This window comes from Theropithecus gelada, chromosome 3 (genome assembly GCF_003255815.1).
Source record: "Theropithecus gelada isolate Dixy chromosome 3, Tgel_1.0, whole genome shotgun sequence".
Classification (NCBI taxonomy): domain Eukaryota; kingdom Metazoa; phylum Chordata; class Mammalia; order Primates; family Cercopithecidae; genus Theropithecus; species Theropithecus gelada.
The window spans coordinates 10,192,171-10,207,990 of record NC_037670.1 but is presented as its reverse complement, the minus strand read 5'-3'; the positions used below and the strand labels follow the sequence as shown (position 1 = coordinate 10,207,990).

The window sequence follows — 15,820 nt, the reverse complement described above, 5'->3', positions numbered from 1 at the left end:
AGGACGCTCTAAGGCTCTGGTGGGCTGCTGCTCCCTTGTTCCCCCCAACCACGTCCTCCAACATGTGTTCACATCAGGACTCCGTGAGCAAGTCTGTGAGGCTCAGAAAGCCTGCTGTGCTGTTCCACACACGCAAAAGCCCTGATGCTCTTCTGACGACCTCAGCAGTGACCCTGAGCCAGGGGTGGCCAGGACTACGGCTACTTTTCCAGAGACAGAGAAGAGAAACTGAGGGTTATTCAGTCCATCAGTGATAGAGAGAAAAGGCCACACTCTCAAACAGTAAGATGATCTGCTCTGGCACAAAGTGGCTCTGCTCTTGTGTGCAATCAAAGGGGATGGAAAGGAGGAGTGGGCTGGGGTGGCCATGACAAGAGCCAGGGGTCCGAGGGAGCAAAAGCGTGGTGCAGGAAGCCCCAGGCTGGAATCCCAGCTCTCATGTGCTAACATCAGCCTTGGCCAGGTCACTCACCCTCTCCTCAGATCAGCACTGCCATTTGTAAAATGGGGATAAGAACATTACCTCTGATGGGTGATGAGGGTCCCAGAATTGTTTTCAAAAGCCCTGGCTTGGAGCCCTTTCTCACATCCATTGACACCTACATTTGCGCTCGGCTCTCCATCTGTGACATGCAGCCCTGGTCAATTTCTGCCAGACTGAGGCCAGCAGCCTCCTAGCCCACCTTCCTGCTTCCAAGTCAGCTCCCTCCACTCCAGCTCCAAATGGCGCTTCATGGGGCCACCGCTCTCCAGACACCGCCCTCCTACACAGGTTTCCCCAACCCCCCTGTAGCGTCATCCACATATATCATTTTTTTAAATTGATTTTTTTAGTTTTTCTAGAGATTGGGTTCGCTCCATTGCCCACGCTGGAGTGCACTGGTGTGACCATAGCTCACTGCAGCCTCCAACTCCTGGGTTCAAGCAATCCTCCCACCTCAGCCTCCCAAAGGGCTGAGATGACGGGTCCACACCACCATGCCCAGCTCATTTTTAAATGTTTTTTTAAGTTTTGTAGAGTCGAGGTCTTGCTATGTTGCCCAAGCTGGCCTTGACCTCCAGGCTTCAAGCGATCCTCTCACCTCAGCCTCCCAAATAGCTGGGATTACAGGTGTAAGCCACCACACCCAGCTAAGATATGTATATCAACACATCACACTGCATACTTTAAACTTACATAATTTTAAATCTATGTCTAAAATTTTTATTTGTCAATTATGTCATTTTAAAGCTGGGAAAAATAAAATTTACAAAGAAAAATGCTGGCCGGGTGTGGTGGCTCACGCCTGTAATCTCAGCACTTTGGGAGGCTGAGGCAGGTGGGTCACCTGAGGTCAGGAGTTCAAGATCAGCCTGGCCAACATGGTGAAACCTCGTCTCTACTAAAAATATAAAAATTAGCCGGGTGTGGTGGCAGGCACCTGTAATCCCAGCTACTCAGGAGGCTGAGGCAGGGGAATTGCTTGAACCCGGGAGGCAGAGGTTGCAGTGAGCCGAGATTGTGCCATTGCACTCCAGCCTGGGGGACATAAGCGAGACTTCATCTCAAAGAGAAAAAAAAGAAAAAAATGCTTAGGCTGGGAGCGGTGCTCATGCCTGTAATCCCAACACTTTGGGAGGCTGAGGTGGGTGGATCACTTGAGATCAGGAGTTCGAGACCAGCCTGGTCAACATGGTGAAACCCCATCTCTAGTCAAAATACAAAAATCAGCTGGGCATGGTGGCAGGCACCTGTACTCCCAGCTACTCGGGAAGCTGGGGCAGGAGAATCACTTGGACCCAGGAGGCAGAGGTTGCAGTGAGCCAAGACTGCGCCACTGCACTCCAGCCTGGGCCACAGAGTAAGAATCCATCTCAAAAAAAAAAAAAAAAAAAAAAAAAGAAACAAAAAGAAAAAAACTTAGATGCTCTGAAAAATACATATAATTTTTGTCATTTATACCTCAATAAAGCTGGGGAAAAAATCCATACACCTTGGAAGGTCCCAAGGCCCTCTAAGATGCTCTCCTGTGTCTGCTCCCTCTGTGACCCGACTTCCTTGGTGACCCCAACACCTTTTATGACCTCTGACCCCCCACGACCCAACTCCCTTGGTGACCTGTGCCTGGGCTCCACCAGCACGTGGCTCCCTCAGAGCAGCCGTGTGTGTCCTCGCCTCCCAGCCTCTGCACAGGCAGCTCTCCCCCAGCCTCCTACTTGGCCTCCCAGGCTCCTGTGGGGGCATCTCATCCCTGACACACCCCCAGTGGCGGGTGCCCCTCCTCTGCATTCCCACTACCCCCAGGCCGGTAGAGCATGTGTCCCACCGTGCCATCCACAGCTCCCCCTCCTGCACCCAGACAGGGCCCAGTGAAGTCAGGAGGTCAGACGCCATGTGCTCTGCAAGGCAGTTCCTGACAGCCCGTGTCTGGAGTTTCAAGCATTTGTCAGAGTGACAGAAACCACCCCTGTCGCATCAGGGACCATGAAAGGAAGGAGAGGAGGTGAGGCCCCTTTGGAGGTCAGGTGGCAGCAGAAAACCCAGAGCTGTGCTTGCAGAAGTGGCGGAAATATCCTGACCCATGTCCTGGCCGTTCCCACAGCAGCGGGAGGCAGCGGGCCCCCTGCACCGTCTACTCTCGAGGCCACAGGCTTCCCCTCATGCTTTCCTCTTTGTCAGTCTCATTTGTGTTTCTCTTTTCATGCTCGGTGGAGCCAAGGACCTCACTACAGAGAAAGTGACCCTGAACTGGATGTGACAAGACCCCTGGATCCACGTCCCACCTGCCGGCACTCAGGAGATGAAAAATAGACACATGTGATGCTGGCAGCCCTGACCCCCAGCTCTCCCGGGCTTTCTGTCAAGAGCAGGCCCCAAAAGGAAGGTCACTCAGGAAAACGAGCTCTTTTGTGGCTTTTCAAAAGCAATCTCCAGGGGGACGTCATTAGGAAAATCCAGATTGTGGGAAACAGTGATACAAATGTTTCAAAGAAGAAACGGGATGGAAGAGAAGCTTAGGAATGGAAAGGGATCTGACGTGTCGCTAAGGAGAAACCTCTGGCACAGCAGCCTGTGGCGCTATCATTCCATTTACGTGATGCTTTGGAAAAGGTGAAGCTACAGAGACAGAAATAAGATTGGCAGTTGCCAGAGGCTGATTACCAGGTGGAGGAGAATGATTGCAAAGAGGTAGGACAGGAACGTTTTGGAGTGATGAAATGTTCTAGATCTCGAATGTGACACTTATTATAGAATCACATACATCTGTCAAGACTCACGAAATTGTGCACTTAAAAAGGAAAATTTTGGCCCAGCGCAGTGGCTCATGCCTGTAATCCTAATCCTAGCACTTTGGGAGGCTGAGGCAAGAGGATCGCTTGAACTCAGACGTTCAAGACCAGCCTGGGCAACGTAGTGAGACCTTGTCTCTACTAAAATTAAAAAGAAAAATTAGCCAAGTGTGGTGGCACATGCCTGTAGCCCCACCTACTCAGGGGGCCGAGATGAGACGATCCCCTTGAGCCTGGGAGGCAGAGGCTGTAGTGAGCCCTGATCACACCACTGCACTCCAGCCTAGGTGACAGAGCAAGACCCTGTCTCAAAAAAAGGTGGGGAGGGGGACATCTTACTGTATGTAAATTATACCGTAATATACCTGACCTCTCCCAAAAGAAAAATTTATTAATCAACTGCGGGGTATAGGTCTTGTTTAGATCCTGAATTAAACAAACAAAAACTGTTAAAATCAAACATTGATCAGTCAATCAGGGAACTATGAATAAATGTTGTCTGGGTATGTAACGATGCTGAAGAATTACTGTTGACTTGCAAGGTGTGAAGATGGCACTGTGTTATGTTCAGAAAGGAGAATCCTTAAAGTTTACTTTTTTTTTTGAGACAGGGTCTCGCTCTGCCATCCAGGCTGGAGTGCAGTGGCACAATCATGGCTCACTGCAGCCTCAACCTCCTGGGCTCAAGTGATCCTCCCACCTCAGCCTTCTGAGTAACTGGAACCACAGGCATAAGCCACCACACTTGGCTAATATTTGTATTTTTTTGGTAAAGATGGGGTCTTGCTATGTTGTCCAGGCTGATCTCGAACACTTGGCTTCAAGTGATTCTCCTGCCTCGGCCTCCCAAAGTGCTGGGATTATAGGCGTGAGCTGCCATGCCCCGTGAGTCCTTGAATTTTAGAGGACTGAAATATTTCCTGATGAAATATGACATTTGGGGATTGCACTAAAATAATCCAGGACAGGTGCGGCAGAGGGGGCAACGGAAAGAAACAAGACTGGCAAGGAGTGGGCAGTTATGAAAACTGGGGGCTGGAGGCATATGGGGTCCACGCTCCTGTGACCTACACTCTGGTGTCTGAAATGTTCCATAAGAAGGTTTATTTTTCTTCAAAGCACTCTCGCGTTCCAGGAGCAAAGCAAAGGTGCAGGGGGTGCTGCAGAGCTTCTCAGGGCCAGTGGAGGCAACATGAGCACAGCAGCCTGAGCTGGCCGGAGGGTCAGGGTGAACGCAGCGCACAGGCCTCGTGCAGAACACGGCTGCTGCTCAGCTGCCCCACACCTGGTGGGCATCACCGTGGGTCCAGTATGATCAGATCCTCTGATTTTTTTTTTTTTTTTTTTTTAAAGAGAACCTTAAGCTTGTGTTTTTTTTTTTTTTTTTCTTTTTTTTTTTTTTTTTTTTTTGGTCTCACTCTGTTGCCCAGGCTGGAGTGCAGCAGCATGATCTCAGCTTACCACAACCTCCACCTCCTGGATTCAAGAGAGTACCCTGCCTCAGCCTCCTGAGTAGCTGGGATTACAGGCACGCGCCACCATGCCCAGCTAATTTTTGTATTTTTTGTAGAGACAGGGTTTTGCCATGTTGGCCAGGCTGGTCTCGAACTCCTGGCCTCATGTGATCCACCTGCCTCGGCCTCCCAAACTGCTGGGATTACAGACATGAGCCACCACGCCAGGCCTGACATTGCCACACCTTTAAATGTTCTAATTAAAATATATTTTAAAAAAATACTGTGTAAGCCAACCCCAGCCTGGAGGCCACGGGTTTCCCTAGAGTCAGTCACACATACAGATTTAGCCTTGGTTAATTCAACGGCCATTCTCTGAGGAGCTTCCCTCCGACAGGCGGCCCTGCAGTAAGCTAGGGACCCAGACAGAAATGGGACGCTCTCTGCGTCATAGGAGGCAAAAATACAAATTCCATCACCAAGAGGGCACGCCATGCGGTGTTGCTCCACACGGGTGAGCAAAGCTGCTGGGCCCACAGGAGCCCTGGATCCTGTGGGACTTTGGATCCTACCCAGTGAGTGATCTCAGAACTTTGCGAGGCTGAGGCAGGGAGACTGCTTGAGGCCAGGAGGTTAAGACCCAGCCTAGGCAACAGAGCGAGACCCTGTCTTTAAAAAAAAAAAAAAATTAGGCCGGGAGCAGTGGCTCACGCCTGTGATCCCAGCACTATGGGACGCCGAGGTGGGCGGATCATGAGGTCAGGAAATCGAGACCACCCTGGCTAACATGGTGAAACCCCATCTCTACTAAAAATACAAAAAATTAGCCGCGTGTGGTGGCGGGCGTCTGTAGTCCCAGCTACCTGGGAGGCTGAGGCAGGAGAATGGCGTGAACCTGGGAGGCGGGGCTTGCAGTGAGTTGAGATTGTGCCACTGCACTCCAGCCCGAGTGAGACTCTGTCTCAAAAAAAAAAAAAAAAAAAAATTAGCCGGGCACAGTGGCATGTGCCTGTCCTCCCAGCTATTCAGGAGGCTGAGCATTCCCTAGGGCTCCCTTAGGGCATGAGCTGCCCCAGTGTGAAATGCTCTGTTCAGAGATGCAACCTGAGTAAGTGGGAGGGGACATGAAAGAGTCATTCATCATCATCATTATTATTATTACTGAGATGGGGTCTTGCTGTGTTGCCTAGGCTGGAGTGCAGTGGTGTGACCTCAGCACTCTGCAGCCTTGGCATCCCAGGCTCAGGTGATCCTCCCACCTCAGCCTCCTGAGTAGCTGGGACTACAGGAGTATGCTACCATGCCTGGCTTTTTTTTTTTTTTTTTTCCTGAGACGGAGTCTCGCCCTGTTGCCCAGGCTGGAGTGCAGTGGCGCGATCTCAGCTCACTGCAAGCTCCGCCTCCCGGGTTCACGCCATTCTCCTGCCTCAGCCTCCCAAGTAGCTGGGATTGCAGGCACCCGCCACCACGCCGGGCTAATTTTTTGTATTTTTTAGTAGAGACGGGGTTTCACCGGGTTAGCCAGGATGGTCTCGATCTGTTGACCTCGTGACCCGCCCACCTCGGCCTCCCAAAGTGCTGGGATTACAGGCATGAGCCACCGCGCCTGGCTATGCCTGGCTAATTTTTGTATTTTTTTCATAGAGACAGGGTTTCGCCATGTTGCCGGGCTGATCTTGGAACTCCTGGGCTCAAAGCAATCCACCTGCCTCCGCCTCCTAAAGTGTGGGGATTCCAGGAGTGACCCATCACACCTGGCAGAAAGAGCCATTTATTATCATTACTACTACTATTATTATGAAAAAGAACTTGTTGCTCATCACCACTCCTCTCTAACAAGTCGTTAATTGCTGTTACAAACAGTCCAAAAGACCTCCCGGGAGGGATAAAACAATGTTCATGGAATAGAAGGCTCAATATTATAGGATGTCAACTCTTCCTATATTAATCTACAGATTCAATCCGATTCCAACAAAAATCCCACCAAGTGTTTTTTTTTTTAAATGTGTTTGGCCCGGTACGGTGGTTCACACCTGTAATCCCAGCACTCTGGGAGGCCCAGGTGGACAGATCACTTGGGGTCAGGAGTTTGAGACTAGCCTGGCCAACGTGGTGAAACTCCATCTCTACTAAAAATACAAAAATTAGCCGGGCATCGTGGTGGGTGCTTGTAATCCCAGCAACCTGGGAGGCTGAAGCAAGAGAATTGCTTGAGCCCCGGAGGCTGAGGTTGCAGTGAACTGATTATCACGCCACTGCACTCCAGCCTGGGTGATGGGGTGAGACCCTGTCTCTAAAACAAAATAAATAAATGCCAATTCTAGAGGCCACCAGAAATCATGGTGAAAATTCCTGATACAGCCCTGGACCACATACTTTCCCCATGCTAAGCCCTATCACTCCCCACAGTTCTGTTGCTATAAATCACCTGTGCTCACTGAAATACAGGTAGCCAGGGACACTGATATGGGATTTAGGGTAGGAGGTCTAGGCTTGAGGCCTGGCTGTATCAGTTAGGTGACCTTCCTGAGCCTAAGTTTTCTCATATTTTTTATAGAGACAGGGTCTTGCTATGTTGCCCAGGCTGGTCTCGAACTCCTGGGCTTAAGCAATCCTCCTGCCTTGACCTCCCAAAGAGCTGGGATCACAAGCGTGAACCACTACATCCAACTTCCTGCTTTGTAAAATAACATCTATAGGCTGAATGTCCCTAATCTAAAAGTCTGAAATCTGAAACTTTTTGAGCATCAACATGATCCTCAAAGGGAAGAATCTTCGGAGCATTTCAGATTTTCAAATGAGAAATGCTCAGCTGGTGAGCATAATGCAAACATTCCAAAGTCCCAACTCTGAAACACTTCTGGCCACAAGCACTTCAGATAAGGAATACTCTCCTTATGGGTAATTAACAAACCAACACTATCCTTTTTATTGTTTATTGTAGAGATGGGGTCTCCCTATGTTGCTCAGGCTGGTCTTGAACTCCTGGCTCAAGCGATCTTTGTGCCTCAGCCTCCCAAAGCACTGGGATTACAGGCGTAAACCACCATGCCAGGCCTATTAACACTATCTTAGGAGACTAACACTATCTTAGGAGGCCTATTAACACTAAATTAGGAGCAGCATGGCAAAGTAGAGAAAACATGGCTTGTGGAGCTTGCCGACTTCATTCAAAAGCCAACTCCGCTGTGACTTAGAAGTTAGGTGGCCTTGGGCAAACTCCGTAATCCCTGGCACTTCGGTTTCTTCATCCGCAAATGGGCTGTTAATGACTTCATGGAAGGGCTCTTGTAAGATTAGAGATGATATTAATAAAAAGGTTAAAAATAATAACACACAGCCAGGCACGGTGGCTCATACCTATAATCCCAACACTTTGGGAGGCTGAGGTAGGCAGACTGCTTGAGCCTGGGAGTTGCAGACCAGCCTGGGCAACATGGTCAGATGCCCATTTGTACAAAAATTACAAAAATTAGCCAAGCGTGGTGGTGCACGCCTGTAGTCCCAGCTGCTTGGGAGGCCAAAGTGGGAGGATCTCTTGAGCCTGGGAGGTGGAGGTTGCAGTGAGCCGAGATCATGCCAGTGTATTCCAGCCTGAACGACAGATTGAGACCCTGCCTCAAAAAAATAAAAATAAATAGTAACAATCAATAACATCTGAGAGCCTACTACGCACCAGGAACTGAACAAAGAGCTCTATGATTGATTAACTCAGTTTTCACAGCCTTATGAGGTAAGTACTATCACTACGTCCAGCTTACAGTTGGGGACACAGACTTGGAAAGATGAAGTCACCTGGCCAATGTCAGATGGCTAATGTGGGAGAGTCAGGACTCAACCTCAGTCACCCAACTTCAGGGTCCACAATTTAGCCATGGTACTAGAAATATTTCTCTTGTACAGTGTACAGGTAAAAGCCCTGGCCACAGCAGGTATCCAGTGTGATTTAATGAGGGAAGAGAAAAGACTCTGGAAACTTCAGACCTCCACACACATAAGGTTAGAAGATCATGATGAGGTGGAGGGAACGGAGTTTCAGCATCCTGGTGAAGAGAAACAGTGAGAATCAACAAAATACAAGTGCTCTGGAACCCCACAGCTCCCACAGTCTATGGGTTTTACTTCAAGTTCATCTTATAAGGCCAGGGAGGTGATGTGAGAACAGATGAGCTATGAGAGGAATGTTGCCTCCCTTGGTGGCAGCTCCGCAGGCTCCCAGGGCCCACCCATGTCCTCACTCACGGTGGGGGCGCAGAACTTCCATTTTACAGATAAGGGAACGAGGGCCAGTTCAGGAGCTGGGTCCTGGACCCTGGTCTCTTTATCTTGAGTACTATGTTTTTCTTTTTTTTTTTTTTTAATCGAAAGTACTATTCCACACCAGGAATGCACCGTGTACCAGCCCTGGACAAGATGGGCTGGATTCCAGCTGATCTGCCCTTCCTATCTCAGGCCCTCTGCTCTGAAGTCCTTTCAGCATCAGGGTGTGGCTCTACCTTTAAGAACCTGCCCAACACCCCTCCTGCAGGACACAGTCCAATCCCCACACCAGAGGGAATTCCTTCTCTCTTAGGGCTGGCAAAGCCTGTCTCTCCAGCCTGGCCCTGCAACCTCCCAGGCATCTGGCCCCGGGCACGTCCCATAACCCCTCTGAGAGCAGAAATGAGGCAACCCAGCTGCCTAACGCACGGCGCTGTTGCAAGGAGGCCCTGATTAGACAATGTAGGATAAAGCAGTTCACAAGGCATTTCTAAAAAGTATGTTGTGGCCAGGCGCGGTAGCTCACGCCTATAATCCCAGCACTTTGGGAGGCAGAGGCAGGCGGCTCACCTGAGGTTGGCAGTTTGAGACCAGCCTGGCCAACATGGTGAACCCCATCTCTACTAAAAATACAAAAATTAGCCGGGCGTGGTGGCTTGTGCCTGTAGTCCCAGGTACTCGGGAGACTGAGGCACGAGAACCCAGGAGGTGGAGGTTGCAGTGAGCCGAGACTGAGCCACTGCACTCCAGCCTGGGTGACAACAGCAAAAGTCCGTCTCAAAAAAAAAAGTATGTTGCAACACCCTCATTTTCCAGCTTCCTTAACGTAAATGCCAACTCTGTGGTCCTTATCGTGCCCGTCATAGTGCCTGGCATAAAATACAATCAATGCAAACACTACACAGCTCCTATCCCTCAGGGACAGTGCTAGGTGAGTTTACAAACTCTTCCTCATTTAAGACAAAAGCCCCACGAGACTGGGACTACTGCCTCCATTTGGCAGATGAGGAAACTGAGGCAGAATGAGGGTAAGGTCTTGCCCAGGGTTCACCCACCACTAGAGTGTAAGCTTGATGAAGACAGCATTCATGTATTTTCTTCACAGCTGCGGCCACACGCCTTAAGATAGTGTCTGCGACACGCAGGTAGGACCTTAGGAAGTATTTGCTCAGTAAGTCAATGATGGAGATAAGATTGAACTCAGTTTTTTTATTGCTGTTGTTTGTTTTTTTGAGATGGACTCTGTCTCCCAGGCTGGAGTGCAGTGGTGCATTCTTTGCTCACTGCAACCTCTGCCTCCTGGGTTCAAGCGATTCTCCTGCCTCAGCTTCCCTAGTAGCTGGAATTACAGGTGTGCACCACCACGCCCAGCTAGTTTTTGTATTTTTGGTAGAGATGGGGTTTCGCCATGTTGGCCAGGCTGGTCTCGAACTCCTGACCTCAGGTGATTTCTCCCACCTCAGCCTCCCAATGTGCTGGAATTACAGACGTGAGCCACTGAGCCTGGCCCTGAACCCAGTTTTTAAAGATGTAAAACTAATTCCCTGTCCATGGTATAAGAATTGTGTTGCGTGAATATCTGCTTTACTGTGTGAAGGCTGTAAGTATTCTGGCGGGAAGGGCTGACACCCAGCTTGGAATAGGGAATTGGGATTTGATGTGAGCTGCATGCTTCACCATGCCCAGCCTTGGAGAATGACTTTTCCATGTGGCTTGTTCCTCCCAAGACAGTCACAGCCTTGGACTGGAGCTGACATGACAGACGAACCCCACTGGTGTCAGCACCAGCCCGGGATGGTCCTGGGGTGCAAGCTAAGGCTGCAGCTGGGACTGGGTCCCCTGCAGACAGACAGAATGAAAGGGGTTCTGGTCTGAGAATGGCTTCCAATCCTGCGCCTGAAGACCTGCCCCTTGCCAAATCCAGGGAGTCCCTGAATGCAGCAGGCCCGTGCCCCTGGAGTTCCCTCAGCCCAGACCTGACCTGGCAGGTCCCCACTCAAACCTGGCCACAGGCCTCTGCAGTCTGAGACTGGTGTTAAACACAGCCAAGCGTAACCACAGGAAGTGATTGTGGCTGCAGGACCCTAAAGTCTGGAGAATGACTTTTCCGTGTGGCTTATGGAAATCAATGTTGGAGACACAGGGATGCAGTCACTTAGGCAGACCTTCGGTATCATTTTTTCCTATCGACATACCATCTGTACTATTATTTCCTTAACGTTTTTCTTTTAACGAATCCATCTTTTTCACTTATTCTTAAAAGGAAGCTTCATGAAAAGTTTAAAAGAGCAACAAAATAAGGCCTGTCCAGAGATTTTGTGCTCATTAGCACACCGCGTTCCAGGTGGCTATAGCCTTAAAAGACTTTAAAATGTCAATTCTAGGTTGGGTACTGTGGCTCATGCCTGTAATCCCAACACTTTGGGAGACCGAGGTGTGCGGATCGCTTGAGTCCAGGAGTTCGAGACCAGCCTGGGCAACACGGTGAATCCCTGTCTCTATAAAAAAATATATAAAACTTGACTGGGCGTGGCGGCTCACACCTGTAATCCCAGTTACTCAGGCGGCTGAGGCAAGAGAATCACTTGAACCCGGGGAGGCAGAGGTTGCAGTGAGCTGAGATCACACCACTGAACTCCAGACTGGATGACAGAACAAGACTCTGCCTCAAAAAATAAAAAAGAAAAAAAAAATTAGCTGGGCACAGTGATGCACACCTTTAGTCCCCGCTACTTGGGGGGCTGAGGTGGGAAGATTGCCTGAGCCTGGGAGGTGGAGATTGCAGTGAACCTTGATCATGCCACTGCTATTGCACTGGGCAATACAGTGAGACCATGTCTCCAAATAAATAAATAAAAGGGAAAAAAGGGTTCCAGCTCTAGTGCTGCTATTGCTGGCTCATGACCTTGGCAGGCCCGTTAACACCCTTGAGCCCCAGGTTCTTAATCTGAAAACTGGTATCATTTTCGGAATGCTTCCTCTGAAGGTCAAATAAACAGCAGATAGAAAAGGGCCTTATATAAACCCCACATAGGAGATGATTAAGGGAGAGCTGAAGCACAATCTAGCAAGAAGGCAAAACCCAAGAGTCGCCCCAAAATGCTACAAGGAACCTTGCTTCTTTCAGCCTGAGGCCCGTGGGCAGGACACTGCTCGGAATGGTGACAGAAGAGGGACAGAGAGAGGAGGCTGAGAGGTGGCACTTACAATGTCTGAATTTTGGTGAACTCAGGGACTTCTTCTTTTTTCTTTCTAAAGAGGAACCAGTAGGTTAGGAGGCCCACGATGACTGAAAACAGAATCACGTCCGTCATGCTGAAAAGAGATACTTCTTCGGCCACCGCCTCGGACACGGTGGAGCTGGTGTCCACGTGGGAGTCCCCCATGTTGATCATGAAACTGTTAGGAGACAGAAACAGCAGACGTCAGCACAGGGGAGCAGGATGCCTGAGGCTGGCTGGGGTGCCCACCTGAATGCTGGGCCTCATGCCCCTGGGGCTGCAGAAAATGGTCACTGCACTGGGTAGGAGGAGCGGCTCACTAAGCCAGGTTCCTGCCAAGACAGCCACAGCCTTGGACTGAGGCTGACACAACAGACGGCCCCCAGTGGTGTCAGCACCAGCCCAGCGTGGTCCTGGGGTGCAAGCTAAGGCTGCCGCTGGGACTGAGTCCCCAGTAGACAGACAGAATGATAGCCACTGACTCAGTGTGCTGGAACTTCCTCCAATCCCACAAGGACACTGCACGGTGGCAGGAGGGAGTCCATGCGAGACAGGACCACTTTGCAGCAAACCCTTTCCCCAACTGTGTGGCTGGCTGGGGTTGCCCTAAATCCTGCGTGCTCCAAAAGTCTCCAGGCCTGGCCCTTGAGTGGTTCCTGATATTCACGAGCCTTGGACTATCCTGCCTGGCAAGAGTGTCTCTGTGTTCCTAAGACCTTGGGCTATGAAGACAGTTCCTGTTAACAATGAGATGTCTGGTGAATGCCCGCTTTCCTATGCCTGGGTGTCTTTTTTTGTTTGTCTTTTTTAAGAGACAGAGTCTTGCTCTGTCACCCAGGCTGGAGTGCAGTGGTGCAACCACAGCTCACTGTAGCCTCAAACTCCTGGGCTCAAGTGATCCTCTCAGCCTTCCAAGTAGAACTTCTATGATTACTGGGGTGCGCCACTGCATTCATTTTTAAATTTTTTTCCTACTGACAGGGGCTTGCTATAACTCAAACTCCTGGGCTCAAGTGGTTCCCCTGGTTCGGCCTCCCAAAGCACTGGGATTACAGGCATGAGGCCCTGTGCCTGGGGTTTCGAATCGCGCTGTATCGGTCCGATGTCTGTGGGTACTGGAGATGGAATAAGTAAGCCTTCGGACCCAGACGCTCCACGCCTACACAACTGACCCACCAATAAAAACCCCGGAAACCTTGGCTTGGGTGACCTTCCGTAGGTTGTCAGTTCTTCACAGGTGCTCTCACACATCGTTGCTGGGAGAATTAAGTGTGACCAGCAATGATGGAAACTCGTGTGTGACCACCTGGACACTCACGCCTGGCCTCTCCTGGACTCTGCCTTATGTGCCCTTGACCTTTCCTGATTTTAATTTGCATCATTTTGCTGTAATAAACTGTCATCGTAGGCAAAAAGCTTTCCTGAGTTCCGTGAGTCCTGGTGAATCACTGAATCAGAGGCGGTCTTGGGGAACCCCCATGTCACCAGCCTAGTTCCCTCGAAAGATGCTCAACTGGTCCTTCCACCACCGACACCTGATAGGCAGATCTGACATGAGTCAACAAAGGTCCAAGTGAGAGTCCCTGAAACAGCAGCTTCGGCTGCTTACCGAGGAGGCTGGGTTCAGCCCTGAAGTTCACATCATTCCATTTTGCAATCACGGAGATGACCGACTGGGTTTCTTTCACCACAAGCAAAGCACCCAGACTCAATCAGGAAAGCCTGAGTCATGTGTCAGCAATTAGGCAATGAAAGACCATGTTCTAGCTGACTGCCAATGGCTGTCACTGTCACCAGGAAACCACAGGGCTGGTCTGCGAACCTAGGGCATCCGAGGGTTGTGGGCATCAGTCTACCCCTACACAACCTGCTGGGAACAGGCCATTGAGGACAGGCCCGTGAGCTTTGGTCTTTGCTTTCTCACTAATCTGAGATGCTTTTCCAATGGTTTGAGCTCGTCTCAATTTAGCTTTTTTCTTTCTTTTTTATTTTTTATTTTTGGGATACAGTCTCTCTCTGTCGCCCTGGCTGGAGTGCAATGGCGCCATCTCAACTCACGGCAACCTCCACCTCCCGGGTTCAAGCGATTCTCTTGCCTCAGCCTCCAGAGTACCTGGGACTACAGGTGCCCGCCAACACTCCTGGCTGATTTTGTATTTTTAGTAGAGATGGGGTTTCACTATGTCAGCCAGGCTGGTCTCGAACTCCTGACCTCAGGTCATCCACCCACCTCGGCCTCCCAAACTGCTGGGATTACAGGCGTGAGCCACTGTGCCTGGCCTCAATTTGGCTTTTTTGATATGACTTTTTTTTTTGGCGGGGGTGGGGGAACGGAGCCTCGCTCTGTCACCCAGGCTGGAGTGCAGTGATGCGATCTCGGCTCACTGCAACCTCCGCCTCCCGGGTTCAAGTGATTCTCCTGCCTCAGCCTCCTGAGCAGCTGGGACTACAGGCACACGCCACTGCACCCAGCTAATTTTTGTATTTTTAGCAAAGACAGAGTTTCACCATGTTGGTCAGGCTGGTCTCAAACTCCTGACCTCGTGATCCGCCTGCCTCGGCCTCCCAAAGTGCTGGGATGACAAGCATCAGCCACCGCACCTGGCCAGGTTTTTTGATACGACATTAAAGGACAAAGTGAATTCTGTTGTCCCCAGAGAAAACCATTTATATTTAATCTTATTAACACATTTAATATTTGCTTAATGCTAGTCATATCAGGATCTCTGTCAAGCTTATGAGCCACCTGTCACATTTTCATAGAACCAGACGGAGAGGCATTTAGGATCTGCTTTGACAGATTCTGGAAGGACTTGTCCCGCAGAATCATGAGGCAGCAGACACTCAGGGCCTGACTGGAACCAGTTGGGAGTGCCATGGTGACAGAGGAACTCCCCTAGCTGTCTAGCTGTTATCTATCACAAGGCAGCAGCCAAGAAAGTTGCGCTGCCTGTCCCTCACCCTCCTCCCTTCTAATTCCCCAAGTGACCGGTCCCCTCATTTTCCAGAAGAGATCTAATGCCCATGAAGTGAAGTCCTTCTCGACACAGACTCAAGCTGACTGCATAACTCATGGCAGTTTCTACTAATAAATCGATGACGCTGGGAGTGAGGTTAACGCACATCTGCACCCACGTAATCACTGCAAGAGACTCCTGACGGACGTGCCATTCCCCACACAGCGGCCAGGGGGATGCTTTACAAAGGAAGTCAGGTTGGCCAGGCACAGTGGCCCACGCCTATAACCCCAGCACTTTGGGAGGCCGAGGTGGGTGGATCACGAGGTCAGGAGATTGAGACCATCCTGGCTAACACGCTGAAACCCCATCTCTACTTACAAAAAAAAAATACAAAAAATTAGCCGGGCATGGTGGCAGGCGCATGTAGTCCCAGCTACAGGAGGGACTGTAGTCCCAGCCACAGAGGAGGGAGGCTGAGGTTGGAGAACGGTGTGAACCCAGAAGGCGGAGCTTGCAGTGAGCCAAGATCGCGCCACAGCACTCCAGCCTGGGTGACAGAGCGAGATTCTGTCTCTAAAAAAAAAAAAAAAAAAAAGATCAAAACCCTGAGATGGGCCAGGCACGGTGGCTCATGCCTGTAATCCTAGCTCTTTGG

General features: G+C 50.3%; 1 protein-coding gene across 1 annotated transcript in view; it reads right to left on the bottom strand.

Moving 5' to 3' along the window:
- The window catches only part of LOC112620392 (NADPH--cytochrome P450 reductase), a 72,395-nt gene that overhangs the window by 22,000 nt on the left and 34,575 nt on the right, over positions 1-15,820 (bottom strand). The window contains exon 2 of the mRNA XM_025378902.1: positions 12,192-12,383. Within this exon, the coding sequence (XP_025234687.1) occupies positions 12,192-12,379 (188 nt within the window). The 5' untranslated portion in view covers positions 12,380-12,383. The remainder of the gene's footprint in view (positions 1-12,191; positions 12,384-15,820) is intronic.